This window comes from Periplaneta americana, chromosome 16 (genome assembly GCF_040183065.1).
Source record: "Periplaneta americana isolate PAMFEO1 chromosome 16, P.americana_PAMFEO1_priV1, whole genome shotgun sequence".
NCBI lineage: Eukaryota > Metazoa > Arthropoda > Insecta > Blattodea > Blattidae > Periplaneta > Periplaneta americana.
In genome coordinates this window covers 5,865,316-5,891,818 of record NC_091132.1, presented here as the reverse complement: position 1 = coordinate 5,891,818, position 26,503 = coordinate 5,865,316, and the positions used below count along the sequence as shown (strand labels likewise).

Here is a 26,503-nt window from a genome sequence, read left to right as displayed (position 1 = left end):
ATTGGTCCTAACATATACAATTAACCACCCTGAAACCGAAAATCGCTTTTTTGAAATTTTTGTTTGTATGTCTGTCTGTCTGTCTGTATGTTTGTTACCTTTTCACGCGATAATGGCTGAACGGATTTCGATGAACATTGGAATATAAATTAAGTTCGTTGTAACTTAGATTTTAGGCTATATGGCATTCAAAATACATTATTTAATAGGGGGGTTATAAGGGGGCCTGAATTAAATAAATCGAAATATCTCCCTTATTATTGATTTTTGTGAAAAATGTTACATAACAAAAGTTTCTTTAAACATAATTTCCGATAAGTTTTTTTCCTTGAAAAATTTTGATAGGACTGATATTTAATGAGATAAATGAGTTTTAAAATTAAAATAACTGCCATCTACGGCCGTGTAGTGAATTAAAAAACAAATGACTTCATCTATAAGGGGCCTTGGACAGCAACAATCGAAAGCTATGAAAGATAGCCTACAGAGAACGTTTCTGTGTTTATATGAAGTAATATCGGAAGCTAAATTAACCGATTTATATAATTAATTATTATTTCACCATTTGAAAGTGTAGTTTCTCTGGATGGACATAATGCTATAATGTTATTACAGTAACTTCTGAGTGAATCGAGGACAGGTAAGATTAAAATAGCTTCTTATGCACAGAAAACTTGATAGGCTATTCTGTACATTCGTTTCCTGTATTTCCTAAAATAATTTTATGACCAAATGAGTGGTCTCTGGATCAAAATGATCGCATTTTAATTATGCAAATACAATTTAAATTAAGTAACATATTAAACGATTTATCCTTCTATCAAACACGAATGTTCCCTGGATCAAATGTCCTATTTTAATTATGTAATTACTTTATATTTATTTCTAACGGGTGCAGCGGAGCGCACGGGTACGGCTAGTATTTTATAAGTCTAGAGTTTGAGAATGGAGCAATAAAATTATTGCTAGTCAAATTAGACAATCCACTAGAACAAGTTAACTTTAATTCCTATTGTCTCAAAACTACGGCTCATGGACTTGATCCACTTTAGCTCTGAACGCCTCAATTATGAAGAAGATGAGTGGAACGGAGGAAAATTCTCTCCGGCACCGGGATTTGAACCCGGGTTTTCAGCTCTACGAGCTGACGCTCTATCCACTAAGCCACACCGGATTCCCATCCCGATGTCGGATTGAATCCTCTCAGTTTAAGTTCCACCTCTTGGGTTCCCACTAGTGGCCTACCCTCATGCACTGCGTCATAGATGTATGACAGTGGGACCATGTGCAGAGGTGCACTCGTTACGAGTGACTAAGTGGCCGGGATCCGACGGAATAAGCGCCGTCTTAAATCACTAAGTGATTAATAGAGGGAACTCAAGAGATGGAACTTAAACTGAGAGGATTCAATCCGACATCGGGATGGGAATCCGGTGTGGCTTAGTGGATAGAGCGTCAGCACGTAGAGCTGAAAACCCGGGTTCAAATTCCGGTGCCGGAGAGAATTTTTCTCCGTTCCACTCATCCTTCATCATAAAAATTAATTATTTCTTTCTTAAAATTCCTAGACTTATTCACAGTTTTCCAATCAGCCATTGTCTTAGTATAGGGAGTGACACATTTGACTTGTCTTCGATAGTGACAAATATGAATGTTATCCTAGTACAGAATAACCTAATAATTTGAGCGATAATTGAAACCTATTTTTGAATCTTAGTGTTTCTATTGGCAGCTAATTTTTGTAGGTCAGCTTTTTTTTACATCGTTTACTCGTGTGCAAAGTTACAAAGAGGGTTTCGATCTCATGAACCGGATGATCCTCTTATTATACCAAACATGGCGTCTAGAGGATACACAGGCCCATCACACATTTAATGCCAAATCGATAGAAGCAAATCAAAGTTACGAAAAAGAAGAGGCCCAGTAGAACGCCACTGAGTGGAATCTCATTCAAGGAGGGCCTTGAGGACGAATGTTTCGGCTGCCCCCAGCCACCGAGTCAGAAAACTCATTACAACGGCCAGGCTACCTGCACAGCTTACAACTCTTCCTCATCAATCCACGCGGCCAGCTCCGTACCGCTGTCTCACTGAGTCTTCATTCACAACAGCCTCAAATAAACAATAAATACAGCAAGAAAACGCGAACGATCAGAGAAAGAAACGTGTAAGTCAAAAATGTTTATTTCATTGGTCCTTCAATAGTACTCTTGATCGTTTAAATCGACTGAAAAAAATTTGACTGTGTGTTGTTACCAAGGCAACGTGTTTTGTTCACATTCTGTAGATCTGTTTCATAGAACTGAATAGTAATGCATAGCCACTACATATAATAATAGGCCTATATGAGAAGGTATAACGACCCAGTTGTACTGATCAGTACGGCACATTGTGCTAAGGCACGCTGTTTATGCAGGATGCCAGAAGAGATGTTGACGGAATGACGCTGATGCTTGTACTGGAGAAACGGAGAATCCTGGAAAAAAATTTTCTATGATCGGGATTCGAATTGAACCACCTCGTGACAGGCTGATGGCTTGGAGAAGACTTCCTAGCAACCGTAACTGACTGTAGATACTCAACGAACAAAATCCGTCTAACAGTTTAGGAGAAATTCCAGGTAATTTCTGTTCCAAAACTCATTTCGGTTTCAAACAAGCTGAAAAAGTATATATTCGTGAAAATCTCCAAATCGATTTTTTTTACAACGTCATAATACTTTCTCTCAATTTCTCGTATAATTAGGAAGTAAAATTCAATTTCTTTGAAGAAAAAGCAGGAATAAAACAAAAGTCTGTGGTGCATCACAGTAAACTGATTTGAGGTACACGGCTCCGTCGATTTAGTAGAATGCGTTTCAGTCTAAAGAAAGCAGCAAACAGTACAACGTGGTCTGTTGTATGACTAGAATCCAAGCCCCCGCATACCGGTAAGACATCATGTCACAAAACGTTCACGTCTGAGTATTTCTAACAAAGTAAATATCATTCAACACCTTGAAAACGGCACAAATGTTAATGATATTGCTGGGGGCAGTAAGATAATGTTTATGTATTTATTTATTTGTTTATTTATTTATTTGTTTGTTTATTTATTTGTTTATTTATTTATTTATTTCCTTACTTCCATATTTTCTTATTTATTGGTTTATATACTTGATCATTTATTTATTTATTATTTATTTATTTCCTTACTTCCATATTTTCTTATTTATTGGTTTATATACTTGATCATTTATTTATTTATTATTTATTTATTTCCTTACTTCCATATTTTCTTATTTATTGATTTATGTAGGATAAATAACTATTTATTTATTTATTTATTTATTTATTTATTTTATAGATAGATATAGTCTAGGAAATAAAAATTAATTTGTATTAAAGTTTTATCAGATTGACTCTTTATAATAAATTAACAACTCCTAAATACTTATGTATATGGTACTGGAGCTAAATGACAGCTGTGAGCAGTATGGGCTGAAGATAAATGCAAATAAGACTAAGAGCATGGTCATATTAAAAAATACACATAAGATAAACTTGCGAATTCTAAATGAGGCAGTAGAGCAAGTGGACAGCTTCAAATACTTGGGGTGTACTATAAGCAGTAACATGAGCTGCTGCCAGGAAGTCAAAAGGAGGATAGCAATGGCAAAGGAAGCTTTTAATAGAAAAAGGAGCATCTTCTGCGGACCTCTGGAAAAAGAACTAAGAAAGAGACTGGTGAAGTGCTTTGTGTTAAGTGTGGCATTGTATGGGGCAGGAACATAGACATTCCGACAAAGTAAAGGGAAGCGAATGGAAGCATTTGAAATGTGGATATGGAGAAGAAGGGAACGTGTGAAGTGGACAGACAGAATAAGAAATGAAGCTGTGTTGGAAAGAGTGGGTGAAGAAAGAATGATGCTGAAACTGATCAGGAAGAGAAAAAGGAATTGGCTGGATTACTGGCTGAGAAGAAACTGCCTACTGAAAGATGCACTGGAAGGATTGGTGAACGGGAGAAGAGTTCGAGGTAGAAGAAGATATCAGATGATAGACGACATTAAGATATATGGATCATATGCGGAGACTAAGAGGAAGACAGAAAATAGGAAAGATTGGAGAATGCAGTGAAATATCTGCTCTTGGGAAGAACATTATGTAAGAATGAATACCAATATAGCATATAGTGACATTTACAATCGTTTCACAAATGTATAATTAATGTTTCTCTTTTTATAGTTCAGAAACACTATTCATTCATCACTTTTGATGATACAATTAATACTTGTAGAGAAAGGAAGAAAATTGTGTTTCTTCTGAATAATCACTACGCTGCAAAGGGTTAAGACACTATTCTGTCATCTACCTGATAATTCCCTTATCTTAGTATGCATCAAGTTCTTGAAGGATCGGGCCACTCCGTTTGGTCTTCTTGAAGGTAAGAAATTACACGGCTTGATAATACACAAGGCAAGACACACAAGCCCAGACAAATCACCTCCACAATTGGTGAGCTTGTAGCCACTAGTGTTGGCACTGGGTTACATGGATCAAGCAGATGAGGTGGTGTTTACAACTCAAGAAATATGTGTACCTGTTGGTGGCGTACATGAGTGTTTATTTCGAATGGAACTTTTTCTAAGAAGTAAAACGGGCTGTGCAATAAAATATTCATAAGAAAAACAACAAGGGATGAGATTCATAAAAAAGAGTTTAGAAAACAAAAGAAACCACATAAATAAACAGACAGTATAATTCAAATAGTACATAGGCCCTATACACATGAATAAAAATTACAAATACCATCGGATTCTTCCATTTTTTTTTTTTAATATTTACTGTATGTCTGCACACATATCTGTCAAAAGTTTCATGGTCGCATGCAGAAAAAACATAAGTTTGTTAGTATATGACTTCCAATTGGGAAAATCTTCCGTTTCACGAGCTACTATCAGGGACTGGAATGTTTTACCTGCAGACTTACTAAAGGCTTTACCAACAACCAAAAATGTATTTAAAAATAGGCTTAAGGACCTTACTAATAGACGGTAATTATACACAGTATTTAAAGGGTGTAAATGATATGTTGTTATTGAAGTGTTGTATCAGTGAAGAATTATGTTGTGTCAGTGAAGTGTGTTGTATCAGTGAAGAATTATGTTGTGTCAGTGAAGTGTGCTGTGTAAGTGAAACGTGTTCCTGTGAGTGAAGCTTTATAGTTTATAGAAGCAGTGCAAAGTATTTGAACAGTGAAATGTTTTTGAAGTGTTAGTGAAATCAGGATAGAATCAGTGAAATGTGTCGTAGTTCCAGTGCAGTGAGTGAGTTGACAGCGAAATTAGTGTAGTGTTGAAAGGTACTTGTGCAGATATGAACATATCATACTCGTGGGTTTTAGTTCGAACTTAGGTTTAAGATACAAATTAGATTTATTTCAAATGTTATTTTAAGTGAGCGTGCTTCATTTAATTTAGGATGTTCCCTGTTATTATTATTATTATTATTATTATTATTATTATCATTATTATTATTATTATTAATTATTGTTAGTAGTAATTATTAGTATTATTATTAATTGCATTTTTATTAATTGTGTTTATTATTGTTATTATTGAGTGTAATTAGTTACCACTGCCACCGGGTATATACCCATTGCAGTGTGAATAAATACATACATACATACAAAAACGCGATCTGTATAAACGTTAATAAAATCTATAAATTCCAACCGATTGTGCTAATTCTTTCAGAAAGTCTTTAATAAGCGTGTCTACACCGTTATCTATCATTGGTTTCGATTTTCGACCCAAAGAAAAAGTTTGCAAAATTTTAGTTTTTGCGAGATTTTAAGGCATAGGCCTACTTCCTTATTTAAACATCGGAATTTCGAATAAAGTTGTCAAAAAAAGAGTGAGAACACAATCCGAAAGCAAGATCTCGGGCGAGTAACACGAACTCTAAAAGATAATAATAAATTTAGAGATTTACGACAAACGATTACGGAGGAATAGAGTAGGACAACCAAGGAAAGTATGGCCAGACACATCGTAAAGACAGAAAATGTCCACCATTTTTCTCAGAGCGTTATTTAGTCAACTGTCTGAAGACAGGCTAGAACCAAGTGACACTAATAAGGCACCACTCATAAGGCAACTAAACCAGGAGATAATGGTAAAAGGTTACCAGTTTATTTCCCCCTCCATTGCATACATCCTTGACAAGTAATACATTACACTAATCAGACTTCAGATGCATTAAAACAAATTAAAAACAAACGACCAAAGAATTCTGCAGTCCAGACAAACGAACGAAATGATGATTTAGACCTACAGGTCGGGAGAAAGACGAGCTTTAAATGATGACATAAGCCTACTGAGCTGATGACTAGGGACGGATTTTTATATAATTACATATTATATTCCTTTCAACCTAACCGTATATAAATAACAAATATTTGCGAATCTTTGTAATTATCATTAATATATTAAAATTCCATACAACATATTTTTACATATTTATCCCACATTACATATTATGGCTTGGTATTACATAAATCTACATATTTTGGGGTTTTATTCATTTTTACTTTTATAAAAGGAAAGAAAAAAAACTTCTGCTAAGGAAGTTTACAATTTGAAATACACAGATTTAAAAAGCCTTTTTACCTAACCAAGAAAGGATATATATTTCGGGACGAAACATAACGTCCTTAGTTCCAGGAAGTAATAGAGGCACTCACCCCATACCGCCCACTGTAAATATGAGTGAACAAAAGGCAACCTTTCTCATACAATACCTAGTATTGTAAAAATCACTCAGAAAGTAGCGTTGCCTTCATGCGGTGGAGTGGGATGATTTGTCTCTAACTATAATTTTGTTCTGCACACGTCAAGTCTGACATGAGACTTTCAGATTATTGCTTGACCCCTTTACTTTAAATTTAGTAGACCTATACGGAAATGGGATTTTCCGAGCTATTAGAAAGTATGGTTCTCGGCTGGAATAATCCTACCCTTCTGAATGAGACAGGAATATCACTTTTCAAACAACAGTTTGTAAATGCCTATAGTTTGAGGTTTTAGTAGGTACTTGTTTCTTACAGGGAGCAGCTAAAATGCATGTGTCCCACATCTCTTATTTTCTCTTAATCCAGTAAAGCGAAACAGTGCTTGCAGTACTGTTGTGTCATTCATTTCACTCAGTTCTCTAGTTTTAGTACTTACAGTTTAAAGTACAAGTGAGTTTATCTACTGCTTTTAACTAACTAAAATGGCCCCTGTATCTTCAACCCTAACGTTAAAAATAAAATCATGGATTGTGATGGACGAAGCTTTCACTACAGATGGAAAAACAATAAAGTGTCAAGTGTGCGGTAGAAAAGTCGGGTGCTCTATGAAATCACAACTGGAGAGTCTTACCTATCCTATACCTGCCAGATATTGATATTAAATATTTTCATGATATTACATATTTTTGTATATATTCAGCTTATTTTTCGTACAGAAATATGTACATATTTCAAATCTTGATATTATATAAAAATCCGGTCCCTACTGATGACAATGATCGCTATACAACGACTACGGCCTACATTACGAATTCCACTTGGTCTTGCTGCCTCGAACTCGGACCCCCTGAATAGAAAGCCGACACTTCAACCTGACGACTACATAATTATTTTCAGTTGAAATATGCGGTAGCTAAAAAAATCGTCTAACAAAGTTTCGTTCAAAGTAGTCCGAAAGCTGTACATTTTAAGAGCAATAAATTTCTTTAACGGACTTTTTAAGCAGCTTAGCATTACGCATGCGACACGTATTAGCCTAAAACCTGTCCCTGAAAGAGGATAACACGCCACTCCTCGTCCATGACCAAAGTCAAATCTGGTGTAATCAACGTCAGAGCAATGAATTTGTCTCGCAGGTGTACCACCCCAGATACGAAATTCCTCTCACTCCCAGACCATCAAGGATGAAAGAGCTATGATAAATCAGATACAAAAAAAATCGATAACATACCTTTGTAACACAATTTTTTATTTACTATTAGAGGAAGTAATGTGATGTTTTATTGCGAGATTTTCTCGGAAAAACATGTTTTCAACAACCTTGTAACGAAAAGTGGTTTTTGGCATCTTGCCTGTTTATCTGTATGAAGCAGTTTTTCCTCAATTACTGAAGGATTTTGTTCATATTCATTTTCCTGGGAATGACGCACAAGAAATATAATGATTTTAGTAATAATTTATGTAAATAGGGCTACAGCGATTTCTTCCAGACTCTTGGTAGGATTTTATTCATATTCACTACATATCAGTCAATGTATCCACGAATGATGCAAGTAAAATATAGGCCTAATGCATCATATAATACACAATGAAAAAGTGAGCATAAACCGTACTTGGTAACTATGGAAACATAACGATGTCATTTTTCATCTGTTATATAGTCAGGGTTTGGAATTGAACGGGTTACATCAGCTTCTTGTCTATGCGGATGACGTGAATATGTTAGGAGAAAATACACAAACGATTAGGGAAAACACGGAAATTTTACTTGAAGCAAGTAGAGCGATCGGTTTGGAAGTAAATCCCGAAAAGACAAAGTATATGATTATGTCTCGTGACCAGAATATTGTACGAAATGGAAATATAAAAATTGGAGATTTATCCTTCGAAGAGGAGGAAAAATTCAAATATCTTGGAGCAACAGTAACAAATATAAATGACACTCGGGAGGAAATTAAACGCAGAATAAATATGGGAAATGCGTGTTATTATTCGGTTGAGAAGCTCTTATCATCCAGTCTGCTGTCCAAAAATCTGAAAGTTAGAATTTATAAAACAGTTATATTACCGGTTCTTCTGTATGGTTGTGAAACTTGGACTCTCACTCTGAGAGAGGAACATAGGTTCAGGGTGTTTGAGAATAAGGTGCTAAGGAAAATATTTGGGGCTAAGCGGGATGAAGTTACAGGAGAATGGAGAAAGTTACACAACACAGAACTGCACGCATTGTATTCTTCACCTGACATAATTAGGAACATTAAATCCAGACGTTTGAGATGGGCAGGGCATGTAGCACGTATGGGCGAATCCAGAAATGCATATAGAGTGTTAGTTGGGAGACCGGAGGGAAAAAGACCTTTAGGGAGGCCGAGACGTAGATGGGAGGATAATATTAAAATGGATTTGAGGGAGGTGGGGTATGATGATAGAGACTGGATTAATCTTGCACAGGATAGGGACCGCTGGCGGGCTTATGTGAGGGCGGAAATGAACCTTCGGGTTCCTTAAAAGCCATTTGTAAGTAAGTAAGTATATAGTCTACTTCAGAGCTATATGATTGTGTTTTGTTTTAAAATCACTTACAGTATGCAAATCAAGATTTCAGGTATAACTCCCTGTAAAGTTGATTTGAATAATTTCGAGGGAAAAATTGTTCCGGAGCCGGGTATCGAACCCGGGACCTTTGGTTTAACGTACCAACGCTCTACCACTGAGCTACTCGGGAACTCTAACCGACACCGACACAATTTTTCCCTCTATATCCACAGACCTCAAAGTGGGCTGACAACCGTCAAGCAACCAACTTCGAGTGCACACTAACTCTGTGTGACTTAAATTGTGGTTTTCTGTTCACGAACAGTGACGTGTATTATGCAAATCAAGATTTCAGGTATAACTCCCTGTAAAGTTGATTTGAATAATTTCGAGGGAAAAATTGTTCCGGAGCCGGGTATCGAACCCGGGACCTTTGGTTTAACGTACCAACGCTCTACCACTGAGCTACTCGGGAACTCTAACCGACACCGACACAATTTTTCCCTCTATATCCACAGACCTCAAAGTGGGCTGACAACCGTCAAGCAACCAACTTCGAGTGCACACTAACTCTGTGTGACTTAAATTGTGGTTTTCTGTTCACGAACAGTGACGTGTATTATGCAAATCAAGATTTCAGGTATAACTCCCTGTAAAGTTGATTTGAATAATTTCGAGGGAAAAATTGTTCCGGAGCCGGGTATCGAACCCGGGACCTTCGGTTTAACGTACCAACGCTCTACCACTGAGCTACTCGGGAACTCTAACCGACACCGACACAATTTGGTTGCTTGACGGTTGTCAGCCCACTTTGAGGTCTGTGGATATAGAGGGAAAAATTGTGTCGGTGTCGGTTAGAGTTCCCGAGTAGCTCAGTGGTAGAGCGTTGGTACGTTAAACCAAAGGTCCCGGGTTCGATACCCGGCTCCGGAACAATTTTTCCCTCGAAATTATTCAAATTATTCACTTACAGTATGTCTTAAGCATGAACACAAAAATGTGATGTTTGCAAACTTCATGTTATCGTCTATGTCAATGTTTATATGAATTGTAAATCATTGTGAATAGCCCCATCAAATAACCTGGCAGCGAGGTTTATGTTATATTTAGTATTTTTAATTTTCATTGCGGATTAGCCATAATTCATTTTAGAGCTATTCAGTCTGTACAACGCTTTCTCCTAAAAATAATGAACAGTTTTGGTTCATATTCACTACATACGAGTATTTTCTGTCTTCCCATATGGATCACTCTGTATTTTTCTTTATATATAGGCCTACTGATATCTTGCAGAGTCCGTATAGGTCAGTTTCTATCAGATGCTTTTCCAATTCACTGTGGTCTAAAGCAAGAAGATGCACTATCACCTTTACTTTTCAACTTTGCTCTAGAATATGCCATTAGGAAAGTCCAGGATAACAGAAAGGGTTTGGAATTGAACGGGTTACATCAGCTGCTTGTCTATGCGGATGACGTGAATATGTTAGGAGAAAATCCACAAACGATTAGGGAAAACACGGGAATTTTACTTGAAGCAAGTAAAGAGATAGGTTTGGAAGTAAATCCCGAAAAGATAAAGTAAATGATTATGTCTCGTGACCAGAACATTTTACGAAATGGAAATATAAAAAAAACTGGAAATGTATCTTTCAAAGGTAGAAAAACTCAAATACCTGGGAGCAACAGTAACAAATATAAATGACACTCGGGAGGAAATTAAACACAGAATAAATATGGGAAATGCTTGTTATTATTCGGTTGAGAAGCTTTTATCATCCATCTGTTGTCAAAAAATCTGAAAGTTAGAATTGATAAAACAGTTAGGCCTATATTACCGATTGTTCTATATGGTTGTGAAACTTGAACTCTCACTTTGAGAGAGGAACATAGGTTAAGGGTGTTTGAGAATAAGGTGCTTAGGAAAATATTTGGGGCTAAGAGGGATGAAGTTACAGGAGGATGGAGAAAGTTACACAACGCAGAACTGCACGCATTGTATTCTTCACCTGACATAATTAGGAACATTAAATCCAGACGTTTGAAATGGGCAGGGCATGTAGCACGTATGGGCGAATCCAGAAATGCATATAGAATGTTAGTTGGGAGGCCGGAGAGAAAAAGACCTTTGGGGAGGCCGAGACGTAGATGGGAAGGTAATATTAAAATGGATTTGAGGGAGATGGGATATGATAATAGAGACTGGATTAATCTAGCTCAGGATAGGGACCGATGGCTGGCTTATGTGAGGGCGGCAATGAAGCTCTGGGTTTCTTAAAAGCCAGTAAGTACCGCTGGAGTATTAATTGAAATATTTTACTTTATAATTATAAGAAAATCAGTTCGACTGAATTGCACTGCACTACAAACCTTCGAAATTATGCTTGTAGCCGTAACAACAACTGAAGTGTCAAATACAGTAGCCTATGTATTTCGACTGCTATTGGTTCGCTCTCTGTGTCTATGAGAGGGGATAGCTTCAAGGTCAACTACATCCACTTTGCCACAACTGTTTCATCTGCTCTATCAGCCAATATCGTCTCCCAGTTAGCAAGTCTACTATAAAACAAAATTTTTTACAGACTTCAACCCTTCCTTAACAACGCTCTCTTTTCACAGAGGGTCAGATTTTCCATTACAGCGATGCAGTCCCAAAATTTGTCGTTAAACAATTTACACAGACCTTTGCATTTAATGCCTGATAAATTCACTTTTCCTATCCTACTGTTCACCGTTCCTTTTTATTATTTATCGATTTAATGCAGTAACAAGCAAATGTTCTCGTGGGGGCAGGTAAAAAGTTATTTTTTTTCTTCCGCCATGTTAATAATGTCAAAACAAGTACTTGTACAAATTATGGCCAGTCGAGGGCAATTACAAAGGCCGTAAAAAATAAATTTCCCTGGGGCCGTTTACAGAAAGAAATCATAATTTAATTGGAAAAATGATTGGAACAGATACAAAAATTGCTGAGCTATTTTTAACATATTTCTCACTGGAATTGAAACATTTGTCACACCATGGGATCGACAGAGAGGTGTAGATGGCTAGAACACACTGGTTTCGATCCCAGGCGGCACACTTCTACGACACTAGGCTACAAAAGGCATGACAAATGTCTCAATTCCGGTGCGGAATATGTTGAATAATAATAATAATAATAATAATAATAATAATAATAATAATGATGATGATTATTATTTATTTAACCTGGCAGAGTCAAGGCCATACGGTCTTCTCTAACACTCAACCAGGAGTAAAACTGCGTTACAAAAAACACTACAAATTTACAAAGTACACTACAATTTTACACATAAAACTGAATAAGATAATAATAATAATAATAATAATAATAATAATAATAATAATAATAATAATAATAATAATAAAATGTTAACAACAAGTAAGTAGAAATCAAGCATAATATATAACATACAGAAAGAAAGAAAAAAGCATAATAAAATGTGAACAGCAGGTCAAAATAAATGAGACATACAAAGTATAAAAAAATAAGACAATAATTGATAATAATGATAATAATAATAATAATAATAATAATAATAATAGGCCTAATAATAATGATAAAAATAAGAATAGTAATAATAATAATAATAATAATAATAATAATAAAATAGTGCAGTACAAAGCATACAATGAATACAATATTTTTAAGTACACACAGTAAGGAAAATTATGATTATATATAGCTCAACTTATCGCATTATAGATATACCATTATCGGAAAATATGAAAACAAAAATATAAAATAAGTTAAATATCACTAGAACATAAAAAAAATGTGAATACGTGGAAACATGCAATACAACACTTGTCATAATAGTAAGTTAGTTTGGCAACTCGTCACAAGATAATTTTCTAACTTGGATTTGAAAGATTTCAATGTTCGGCAGCCCTTGACTTCAGGCGGCAGAGAGTTCCAGTGACGAGAGGTAGCAACAGTGAAAGATGAGAAATACAGAGATGATGTGTGAAGTGGAATTTCTAGCGTGTTATCGCGTTGTGATCAAGTATTAATATTATGATAGCGAGAGAGAGTATGAAAACAAGCGAATAGCTCAACAAAATGCTGTATATGCTCCAATAAATATTTCCATGAAATTGTGTTTTCTTTCTGTAAACGGCCCCAGAGAAACTTATTTTTACGGCCCTTGAAATTGCGCTCGGGTGTCCAAAATTTGTATTTTAAGCACTTGTTTTGACATTATTAACATGGTGGAAAAAAAAAATAACTTTTTTACCTGCCCTCCATCACAATGTTTGCTTGTAAGCTCGTCACAAACAGTGGACATTTTCAGGCAACGTTACAGTATGTTATACAACATGTCACATACATAAAAGATCCATTTTAGTTATTTATACAACTAGTAAGTGCATTATTATTGGTCCAGTGTGTTTTTTAAGAACGAAGTGTTTTGAGTGTTTTATTTTACAACGTTTTATCAACATCTATAGTTATCTAGTGTCTGAATGATATTAAGGTGACTATTACACTCTTACTACGTCATACTACTTTTGACCAATAAAACGGTACGAAAGGACGTATTTCAACCAATCATGGCTGCTTATCGCACAATTTTATCGCGTCCCTAGCATTTGTTTAATTTTATCGCGTCCCTAGCATTTGTTTAATTTTATCGCGTCCCTAGCATTTGTTTCTTTGTTTGCCAACATTTGAAACTGCGCTGGTCTGGACGTCAAAAATATATATAAAATTACAAATCACTCCAGTCGATGCACAGCAGTTTCAAATATGACTCGCATTGGCATTCAAGAACAAGAATTAATAAAGAATCACTGGTCATACCTATGCATCTTCTGAAATCCGATTTACAAATAAATGAAGAGCACCATTCGGAAATCCTGAATAAGTTGAATACACCATGTAGGCCTAAATCAACGAGTTCCACTTCTATTACGCACACGTCCAATATAACATCAATTGAACCACCAACCACATTCAAATTTGAAAATTGTACATTCAATAATTATTCCTTTTAAAATTATTCATGTTTATTTTTTATGTCATCGTCGTTAATTAAAACTTTTCTAACACTTGTGTATATTAGGTTATGTTATAGCTTCTGCTATATGATATTATGGATAGTCACGTATCAGAGATTGTTTAATATTAAGATTTATTGAATAGTAATCATTACAGTGTCTGTATAAAGACACTACTGCCATCTAGCATGCATCTAGCGTAATATTTGTAATGTTGAGATGGTACAATAATACATTTGAAGACAGTTGTATTTTCGTAAGTCAATTAATATTTTATTGTATTGGAGTACTTCGTTACTTCTAATCTTTATATACTTTCTTCTAATCGTGTAATAGTCAATTAAATCCCACTCGAGTTTTGATTTTCTCTAGATAAATCAAAACGTCTAGTGAGATTACTGTTGATAATACCAGCGAAATGAGTCCAAGGTCCAGCGCTGAAAGTTACCCAGCATTTTCTCTTAATGGGTTGAGGGAAAACCCCTGAAAAAAACCTCAACCACGTAAGATAAATGTGTTAGTCGGGTGATTTAATAATCATATAAGAGCGATAATAGTCTATTTATCCTATAATACATCTACGATCGTTTAATGATTTTTAACAACAATCTATTTTTAAATATATGTATCATCATTCAATTGCACGCTAGACCTTGGAACCTATAGATCATAGTAGGCCACTGATTGCCATGGCAACCTAATCATGTTTATGGTATTTAAAATTGATACAGGCCTAGTATGACTTCAATATATCGACTATATTATTTAATATAGATGAATATAGATTTAATATAATTAAGGGAATATTAGGTTTATTTTTGGATTTTTTAATTTTTTTTCTACAGGTTTAACTGTTTGTTATTCATTTCGTTTATTTTATTATACTTTATGTGGTGACTGAGTTAACAAATGAAAAAAGCCAGAATAGAAAACCCTATACACAAAATACTTATTATTAAAACGCAAACAACTTTCTTCCTAATCATTTTTTCAACCAATTTTGAGAACATATTTACTATGTAAAGAACTAACAAAATCCAAATTTTGAACTACCAAATGTTTTTTGGCCTTTTTTTCTATTTTTTAGAAATATTTTCAAACCCAAGTTTTCAGTAGAAAATCTCAATTTTTAAATTCTTTTCTTTTGGTTCCATTCACAAAACATACAGAAACATTTTTATGCATTAATTTTAAAATATTTCATTTATTGACTTTCAATTTTTTTTTTTTTCAAATTTTGGAAATGTTATATTTTCTATAACTGACGAAAAAAAATTAATAAAATTAATTAGCAGCATTTCTTACAAAATAAATGCATAGAAACATACAGCTACCTCATAAATACTTGCAATAAAATTTTCATCCAGATTGATTAATATTTGACATAAAAAAGTTGCTCCTTGTAGAAGAGATGAGCTGGTAAGTTTGCTGGTGGAAAATGTGAAAAACGGACAATGTGTTAGATTTTTTACTTACTTACTTACTTACTTACTTACTTACTTACTTACTTACTTACTTACTTACTGGCTTTTAAGGAACCCGGAGGTTCATTGCCGCCCTCACATAAGCCCGCCATCGGTCCCTATCCTGAGCAAGATTAATCCAGTCTCTGTCATCATATCCGACCTCCCTTAAATCCATTTTAATATTATCTTCCCATCCACGTTTCGGCCTCCTCAAAGGTCTTTTTCCCTCCGGCCACACAACTAACACTCTATATGCATTTCTGGATTCGCCCGTACGTGCTACATGCCCTGCCCATCTCAAACGTCTGGATTTAATGCTCCTAATTATGTCAGGTGAAGAATGCAATGCGTGCAGTTCTGTGTTGTGTAACTTTCTCCATTCTCCTGTAACTTCATCCCTCTTAGCCCCAAATATTTTCCTAAGCACCTTACTTTCAAACACCCTTAACCTATGTTCCTCTCTCAAAGTGAGAGTCCAAGTTTCACAACCATACAGAACAACCGGTAATATAACTGTTTTATTAATTCTAACGTTCAGATTTTTTGACAGCAGACTGGATGATAAAAGCTTCTCAACCGAATAATAACACGCATTTCCCATATCTATTCAAATTTACATTAAATAAATATTTAAAATTACAGATGTTATAAGATCACGATTTCATGACGCTACAAATACAGTAAAACCCCGATTATCCGTCGCCGTATTAACCGATTGGTGGATTATCCGACTGTCTTTCTCTCTATCGCTCTTTTTTGTTTTGCAGAAAAAATATGAGTCCTACTGTACATTGTATTAGTATGCATTTTTTTTTCTACAGAGTGTTTTTTTACAAATCTTTACCCTTACGCAATATGATCTACTCTTCGAGTGATCGTACTGTCTAACTTCTATGCAAAATGTCTTCTACAGGTGTCAAAGGAAAAGTTGTTTTTGCTACGAAAAAAGTGCAAGTAATTGAGTGGTTTTGGAAATGAGAAACTGTTTCATCAAAATACGAAATAGGAATTACAACTGTGCGCGATTTAATGAAAAAACAAAATATAAAGTGCGTCAAATTTGTAAATCTACAACATGAGACCTCTACTATTCCTATCTTTCCAGAGACAGCTGTCATAAGGAGTTTCCTTGGCCATTATAAACCTGTATTTGAAAACTAGACTTAATTTAGTGAACTTATGATTCACACTACCTAGCGTGTTAAAAGAATAGACCACGGGGATAAATGACGAAACTGTATTATGCACTTAGTTTATGAACACCTTTTATAGTACGGATTATCAGATTTTTTCGATTAACCGTTCACTCCACCCCCTTCATTACCACGGATAATAGAGGTTCTACTGTACATCTTGTTGCAATGAGTACTACAGATGTAACTTCAGAATTTAATTTAATTTACTTTAATTTAATGTATTTAATTAATTTATTTTATCCATGACCATAAGGAAAAACATGCCTTTACTAAATACTTTTGCGTTTGTAAACTAGGCTTTTATTCAACATTACTTTATTTCACTAGTGAGATAAACACTTTACCTCACAGTTTGAACTTTATCTCACAGTTCATTAGTATGTTCCTAGTACCGGGTACACACGTATACTTTTCCATTGAACTATTACTCAAGAAGTTAATATATTAGTTACTAGATGTCACTACCTCTACTTCTTTATTACCATTTCTTAAATATACACACACTCAATCTCCTTCTCTTTTCTCTATCTGCTACGTCGTAATTTGTACATTACGTCCATATCTTTTTTAAATTTTGTAATAATTTACCTTTTGGGATGCGAGGAGACTTGAACCTACGAAGTTGGGTTTATAGGATTTTAAAACAACACGGGTTAGCCAACTGAGCTAAACAGACACGATGATTAATTAAGTTTTAATATTCCTCTTAAGTTTACAGAAGTAAAATGTGAAATTATTTTAATCACATTAGTTCCGTGAACACTTCTAAATAATCCCTGAAACTTCAAAAAGACGAAAATACACGTTTAAAGTGAAAAAATATATATTAAAATTATATAATTAATTATAATTTGTTATTTATCCAACGCCTTAGATACCATTCTTTACTAATCATGGCCTCCTACATCATGACCTACCTAGTAACGTATTGATTCTAAAATCCATGCCATGGTATGTGATTACATGAGGACTTATTTTCAACATATTTTCTTTTATAAAACATAATTTTTCGTTGTGGTCATGGATAAAATTACGTATGGTACTTGTGAGCGTGATCTTCATTGCGCTCGGCTGACGCCTCGTGCTTAAATCTTTCCACTCGTGCAATAAAGATGCACTTACCTCACAAGTACCATAAATAACTATTATTTTATTTATTTAAATTTAAATATACAGAATAAAGAATATAATTACAAAACAAACAAGAGAAATAGAAATAAAATAATACAATCAATATAAAAAAGGAGATACAGTAGTATTAAAAAAATTTGAGACCGAATGAGCAGCTCTCGTGTTCGGTCGCAGTTCAGATATAATATTAATAGGCCTATAAGAGAATATAAAATAAAATATGAAATAGAATTAAAATTACAGTTACAGAAATTATATAATACAATATTAATATAAGAGAAATATAGAAAATAATAATAAAAATAAATAAGTAAAATAAAATAGGAACTAAAATTTAAATTACAGCGGCAATGGAATTATCTATATATATATAATTTGAACTGGTAATGGAAATTACGGGAAAACGGCTGAATGGATTTTAATGAATGACCCCTCATTTTCATGCCTGGCATCCAATGTTTTTCGGAAAAGTAGTAGTTTTCAGTGAAATGTCAATTTTCCTACATAATTTTCCTATTTTCCAAAATCCATCTGTTGTCAGTTTTGAGAACTAATTTTATTCAATCACGGCCGACTTGATTGAATTTCAGAACAAAACACACACTACAATAAACAATAGGCTATTACACGAAGGCCATGACCTGCAGGATTGCCGACATATTTAGAGCTCAATTCAATTTGTTATTAAAAACTGATTCTGCAGTGTATAATTTTCTGAGTACAGCTGTGTATTGGATATTCAAATCTACGAAACTTGAGGTGGTTTGATGACATTATTACCATTACAAATTAAATATTATTATAGTTAATATCATGATGCGTCTATTCTTCATTAATTGTACATAATATTGATGCTATATTGATGACATGAAAGTGAAACGTTTTGAGGTTATGTAAGTAAATGAGAGAATATCTTAATTTAGATCTTGATTTCTGTAATTTACTGAGTGACTGCTATATATAACTACAAAACTTAAGTAAGATAATAATATTGTTATTAAAAATCAAATATTTTTATACTTATTAACCCAGTGGGGTTGGGTCTTTTTCACATACTTAATGGCGGTGTAGCTCAGGATAGGGACCAATGGCGGGCTTATGTGAGGGCGGCAATGAACCTCCGGGTTCCTTAAAAGCCAGTAAGTAAGTAAGTAAGTAATGGCGGTGTAGTGTAGATATTGATATGTGTCACTGTCTTCCGTATTGGCTGGAGAGAGCGCAAAAATTACAGTTCCTAAGGAAATATCAAAAGGTATTACTTACTGATAAAATAAGAGGCCTAGAAAATTTTGTAGTCTCCAGATCATTTCAGCAAGATCTCTTAGTAGGATAAAATGATTTTACGCTCTACATTTCAAGTTCTACATGCAGCAGCTATACGAAAATGCTATTGTTCGAAAGCTTAGCAAACCTGACATTTTTTAGCTTTTGCCTACAATCCACAATGACCTAAAATAGCTACTGCTATCGTCCTGACATTGATACTTGCGTTTTCGCGTTGAAACTCAGAAACTGAAGTTGGATAGGTTCAAGAAAAAGTATTTGGCTAAAAAAATGCATTCAGAGGGAGTATGTTTCATTATTATGGAAGCAAATAACTATCAAAAAGACAAGTATTCTTCATTGAAAATAAATCTGAAAAATGTTTATTTGAACGTCTAACGGACTTAGTTTGCAGCAGCATTTGCTGCACAAGCCACTAGTATAATATAATATTAACACTAGAGAAGAATAATATCGCACGTGAAAAGTAGAAATATATATATTTTTTTTTTTCAAAATTATAGAATACAAATATAATATAGGTTGATTAATTCATACACATAGGCTATAAATTTATTTAATCAAATTGAAGATATTAACACGTTTCTAATGTAGATATGAATGTTAAATTTGTTTCTTATTTGTGTTACGTGTAATATTTAAGCAATGAAAGATCGAGGTACCGATAATGCATTAATTTCTTACTGAATGAAGTGTGTACATTAAATATTGCATTTTATTTGGCAATGCGTAAAGTGATTACTAGAGCAAAGGGAGCAGTTGTTCGACACACCGGCAACAGGGCAAGGGTTGTAAATTCACCTTGTGTACCTGCAGAGGTCTGACTCTGCGGTACACAGGATAGCTCCAAGCAGTAGGTACAGCATAGTAAAGCAAACGTCAGTACTGAAGGAACATAAGAACAGTTCGGTTCTAGTGTTACGATGCCTAAGGCGGAGCAAATTCGTTCGGCATAGTTTAGGAGACTTAATTCCGAATATGGTGATATTTCTGATATTTTTGTTAATTGATTCAAGCATAAAACAAATTGGAATACATTGAATCGAATTATGGGTTTATTCCTGATTGTATAACAGCTTTAGAAAAGTCTGGTACAAAACTGATTGATCAGATTTCCCTACTGCGAAATATCTGGAAGAAAGTGACTCAAGTAGACGATAAAATTGGTAAAATAATATCTGCGAAAATAACAAATAAGTTGAAAAAAAATGGTGGATATTATAAACTCTGAAAGATTAGTGACAGTATTTCTGGAGATAAGGATTCCTTTGAAGAACTAACAGAAGTTGAAAAAAATGTTTTACAGGATTTTACGTATGCCCCAGTTGTCTCAACAGACGTAGAAAGAAGCTTCTCCACATATAAGGCCATGCTATCAGATAGACGAAAATCGTTTTCTGTTAATAACGTACAAATGTCATTTGTTGTGCACTGTAACAATATTTGGAAGAAATCAGATAACGTATCATATGTGCATTAATAAATCACACTCATTGTAAAGAAAAGGAAAAACAAAAAACAATTGTTCAAGTGCTTTTGCGAATAGAATATCATGAACCCGTTACAAATAAACAGTGATTTTGTTTGCGTTCTGTATGAAATCATACATGTATACAGTATATTATTTGTTTAGGATGAAATGGTTAATTAGTTTTGTAATTTTGAAATCTTACTAAAGAATCTGTAGGAAATTAATTGTAGAAACGTTAGGGAACTGTGTCATTTCTATTGTGTCGTCTGTACGTCAACACATCGTGTACATGACCGTCGCTTGTACACAGGGAACACGCCGAGTAACATCGGAACCCTTGCTATGATGCCATTCTGTCTGTCATGTGCTCCGTCTGCACCGCTCTAGTTATTACCTATTTTATACGCTCACTTAAAGCACTGATAACAGTTGGTAAAATGCAACTTTACGCATTATCATGGATAAAAGTAATTTTTTGAGGGGCCCGTGCGACAGAAGAGAGAGCAAGAAAACACGAATACAAAACAGTCCTGCCACGAACGGTCGGAACTTTGCTTTATTGCTCAACTGTCAAGAGCAGAATAATGTCCCATTTGTCTCACTTTGTGGCACGCACGATGGTCAGAGGCCTGCGACACCTGATGCGTGTATGGGGACTTTCGTAAGTCTAAGATAGCCTCGCTTCAGACCTCAAATAAAGCAGTTTACCAATTTTGTTGAGTGGAATAGTAATTCTGTTTCGTTTCTTGGAAGACTAATTCACATATTTACTTTAAAACTGTGTCAGGGTAATTCTCATAACAACGCCGATAATGACACGGATAATACAGTCATGCCGATAGTCAGTAAATTTCTCTGGAAATTTTGTAGCAATACGGTGGCCTTTTTATGTCTCACATGTCCAAGTTCTGAATTTCCCTTCTATTCCACTCTCAGCTGACTGAAAAATAGGTAGCCGATTTGAACGAATTTCGTTCAAAAGTATGCATAGTGCCTCCCTCTCCTTGTGTAGTCTTCTGTCACCATCATAAGAATCTCAGTTTTCTCATTTTCTGTTAAGATCATCTTGTTTTACATAGATTTCATCGATAAAATTGTTTTCATAACACAGAGACTAACAAAATAAATCAACAACAAAATTGTTACCATAGTAGCTGTAACCATAGTGTTTCTTTCTGTACAAAACAAATGAAATATTACATATGTAAAAATAATATGCTCTTTGCGATGATATTGAAAACCATGAGACCGAGCGAGTTGGCTCAGACGGTAGCGTTCGAGACTCCCATGCGAGAGGTCCCAGGTTCAAACCCCGTGGCCAGCCAATCCGGCTAGGGTTTTTCATGTTTTCTCTCAGTCACAAAGGGTAATTCCGGATTGGAAATTTACATACCATGATTCATCACCGCCTCGATCATCAATATAATAAACATAAATCAAAATCTAAAATCAGTTACACGAACACAAGTGATCTACAACACACAATAGAAAACAGAAAATCAACAACAGTCTCAAAAACATTCTGTTTCCATAAAAATATTATTTTTTAAATACAAGCTTTGACGTGTCTGAGTTTTTAATTTTAATTTCAATCATGCTTTACTTTTTAAATTCAGTGCATACACATTGACTTGTTGAAAATATCGTACTGGTACAATTGAAAGAAATGAAGTAGGGTAATATTTAGCTATTTATATGCAACATAAGAACTTAAAACAATGGAAGTTGGTACAAAATAGATAATTAATTATCAATATGAAAAAATAAATCCAAATAGATACATGAAATTCTAAACCGCAGTAGTCACGACGTGGTAATGATATTGTAGAGAATGTTGTATATATAAGATCAAATATTTCATTCAGAACAATCGATTTGAAATAATAAAGTTGGAATGCCCCTCCTCCACACTCAATGCAAAATACAAGGCACTAGTTCTATTATTTAAATTATTTATATCTGTGATCACTGCGAAAGCTAAGATATTTTCTTCGACATTTTCACACCCAACAGTCCAGTAGCACCACCATGATGTTGCACTACGTTCGAAGTACCCCTTGTCCACCACTGCGGAGTAAAGGTTTACATGTGTGACCGTGGAATGATCGGGCCGGGTTTCAAATTCTGGTTGGGACAAGTTTTGGTTGAGATTTTTTCCGGGGTTTTCCCTCAACCCATTATGACCAAATACTGGGTATCTTTTGGCGTTGCACCGTGAATTACTTTCGCTGGCATTATCATCTCCATTTCTCTCAGATGCTAGATAACCATCACAGTTGATAAAGCGTATTAAAATAAACCAAGTAAGAAAATAAAGTATTCATTTATTCGGTCCAGGGTAAATCTGTGTAACTAGGCTATCTATTAAAAAACGAAAATGCAAGGCACATTAAAAGCCTGAACAAATCAAACCTGACCTCTTACTAATCCTGGGCCTTACGAAAACTCCCTTATTTATTTCTCCAAATAGTGAACATCTGTAAAGTTATGAAAATCTCTCAGTTTCATTTCATCATGATACAACCACAGTCTAGTGCAGGCATGTCAATTGATGCCCACAGGAGCAAGCGCGCGCTTTAGAGCCCAGGAGAGCCTGAGCGCTTTACAGCGGAAAGGAAAGAGACAGACGAAAGAGTTGGTATATGCCTCTTAGTCGAGCTATATTCAGGGATGGCCAGCACTAATTCAATGGATAAAGGGAAGAGAACTTATTAAAACTGTATCCATGTTAATTTTAGATTTGTCTGAGAAGTATAAGTGCATTATAAGAATGTAAGTTTTAATTTTAATGCTCATTTTTCACAAGTTTGATTTTTTTATTCAAAACAAATATTTCTCAACTTTTCGTATAGAAAAGTGAAATTTTCAGGTATAGGCCCATTTATTTAGTAGCCTTACAGAATGTTTTCGTAAATCTAATATACCATATATACGTATTACTGAAGATAGTGTATTGAAAATTTTGAAAATATTCGCATGGAAATTGTTTGTAAGGAAATGAATTAAAAAAGCAACTACTGTTACATCATAAGCAAAAGATACGTGCCCATGTGTTGTAAAAATGTCAGCTCTATAGCTTCAGCAGATTTCGAGAAAATAATTTAATATTCTGATGATAGGAAGTTGTTCACAAATATCACCGTAAAAGCATAATGCGATAAGAGTTTTGTTATGTAATATTAGTTACACTTAAAACAGATATAGTACCTAGGTAACTTTGCTTTGTACTGTAATATTGTTTTGATTAGTTTATTGATTACTTTTGTAAGGCTAAAGATACCATCAATATAAATTCCAACTTATCATGTCATACTCAATCTCTTTCTTTGGAATATCACTTTCTTTATGAATGATGTGTTTCATCCACTTAATACAGTATAATATTATACTACTATGGAATTTAAGTGAATATTCCTTCTTAACTCTCTATTATGTTATTAAGATTTAAAACACAAGTGCAATATTAAGAAATCAGTGTTAATATTTTTGTTTTACAGACAATATAGATAATATTAAACAGAAAGAAGCCATATAAAAATAACGACATAAAATTCACGTTCCGTTTGAAGTTTGTGCACCACTGTTTTCTTAATCCAACAGGTTGCTTATTCATATACACAACCCTTCCTCTGCTTGCGCTTGCTGCCAGCGCACGACGTCAAGGTCAGAAAAATGCCCTTGCTTTGACATCACTGATCCTAGTATATACAGTCACGAAGCTTGAGTTGTGAGGGTACTAGGAACAATATTCTGTGCCGGTACTATTTTGCATTGTCTGAAATGAGGCGATAGTAGCGATCCTAGTGGTTAGCAACTATCTATGGATGCATATTTACTACGTATTGAGCTTCGTGACTGTATATACTAGACTGTGATATAACCTAACACAAATCAGACGTGCAGGAAGATACAAGTTTAAATTTACAAGAATACTTACAATTCTCTGAGTCTTGTCGGGCGCTATTGTTGTAATCTCGAAGTTCCTCTGTTGGGACCCCCGTCGAGTTCGCAGAGAATCTCGGGAACCGCTTAATTCTTGTTTGAGCCGCACACTTATCATATTCGGTACCTTCGTCACTAATGACAGACGTCGAGACAGCTTCCGACCGAGTTTTGACCTCCTCGACGCCCTGGCTAAAGCACTACCGACGCTGGTATCCATGGTGACAGATTATGTCACACGGCTGAATATTCACTCACTGCCACAGAGAGGCATTTTCAGACATGCAGACTATCACTTCACACAAAATTATAAACTTCCATGGAAATTCTCACAAGTGCCACTAATTTTTTAACACAATTTACACTTTTTCACTATAGGTATGGCGTTAAAACATCTCGAATTTCACTTCAATGCATGATGGGTAATCGCATTACATTATTCAATTGTTGATTCCACAATGACGTGACCTGTGACGTACATTGTTTCCCTCCAACATTCTCTAATAAAAAATGGCGTTATATATTTTTTTTTCATGGTTATGTAAAAATGAAGTCAATATCTTTAGCATTATCACTGTATACAGCAAAATAAAACTTGGCAATCTTTTTCGATCCCGGTAGCCGTTAGATTTAACACTAAATCAGTACATAAACCCACGTCGAATACTTCTATATGCTGTTTACGAAGCGTGAGACGGTGTGAAAGAAATAGAATATTTGCAATAAAAAAGTGAATTTCTTTCAACAATGTAGAACATATTTTTTTGTCGTATATAAACACGAAAGGGCTTGCACAACTGAAATTGCGATCTTCACAGGTTAATGAATATTAGGCTATATCTTCACTTTAGGCACAAGTCACATAATAAAAAAAACGAGGTGTACTTCTCCAGTGAATTTATCAATCACGTCCTTGCGCTATATAATCCAATTGAAAGACATTTCAATATTTATACGCCTTCTGATTAGAACAGATTTGACGATTGTTTGCATTCACATTATATAAAAGTTTTGAAAACAAAAACGACGGTGAACGACAGTTACTACATCGTATACAATGTTCATCACACACGTCAAAACACATATTCAACAGGTTGACATTGTCCGTTAAAGCTTGATAAACTCAAAAACGCAATCTTTCCGCGAAAGTTCACAATGTAATATTGTCACTGTTGCTAACACGATGCAATAAGCTTACACAACACACGACCGCTTTGCTTTGCCCGCCGGTACACACTACGATCCCGCTCACGTGCTGCAAACAAGTTCCAGTCTCCTCCGCTATGTGATGCTACTGTCGCTCGCCCTACTGGACAGACACCTGTGAGAAGACGTACCGTCTGCCAGCAGTGAGGTTTTTTATAGCTCTAAGGATCTGAATGTAATCGGATTGAGGATTCAACGATGGAAAATGAATGCGGTGCCCAGCACGTCTGTCAGTGATAAATTCGGAAAGTGACCCGAGGCACAAATTACTCTCCCCTAGAGTTCAAAATTGCCCCCTATAGGGATTTCAGGTGCATTTAAATTTTTAGTACAACATAAAACTATTTATGACATTTCTGATTAATAAAATGAATTGAGAGTATTTTTATTTTACAAAACTGTAATTAATTAATTAATTAATTTATTTATTTAGTTATATATTATATATTTTTATTTATTTATTTATTATACATTATATAT

The 26,503-nt window shown here is 34.8% G+C and overlaps 1 protein-coding gene and 1 non-coding gene across 2 annotated transcripts in view; both read right to left on the bottom strand.

Annotated features, from left to right (window-relative positions):
- The window catches only part of LOC138716496 (uncharacterized), a 299,515-nt gene extending 273,432 nt beyond the window's left edge, over nucleotides 1–26,083 (bottom strand). Inside the window, exon 1 of the mRNA XM_069849639.1 lies at nucleotides 24,813–26,083. Coding sequence (XP_069705740.1) covers nucleotides 24,813–25,037 — 225 coding nt within the window. The 5' untranslated portion in view covers nucleotides 25,038–26,083. The remainder of the gene's footprint in view (nucleotides 1–24,812) is intronic.
- On the bottom strand, nucleotides 1,103–1,174 carry TRNAY-GUA (transfer RNA tyrosine (anticodon GUA)). Its single transcript has one exon. It is a non-coding gene; the product is annotated as a tRNA-Tyr (tRNA).
- Nucleotides 26,084–26,503: the final 420 nt, after the last annotated feature.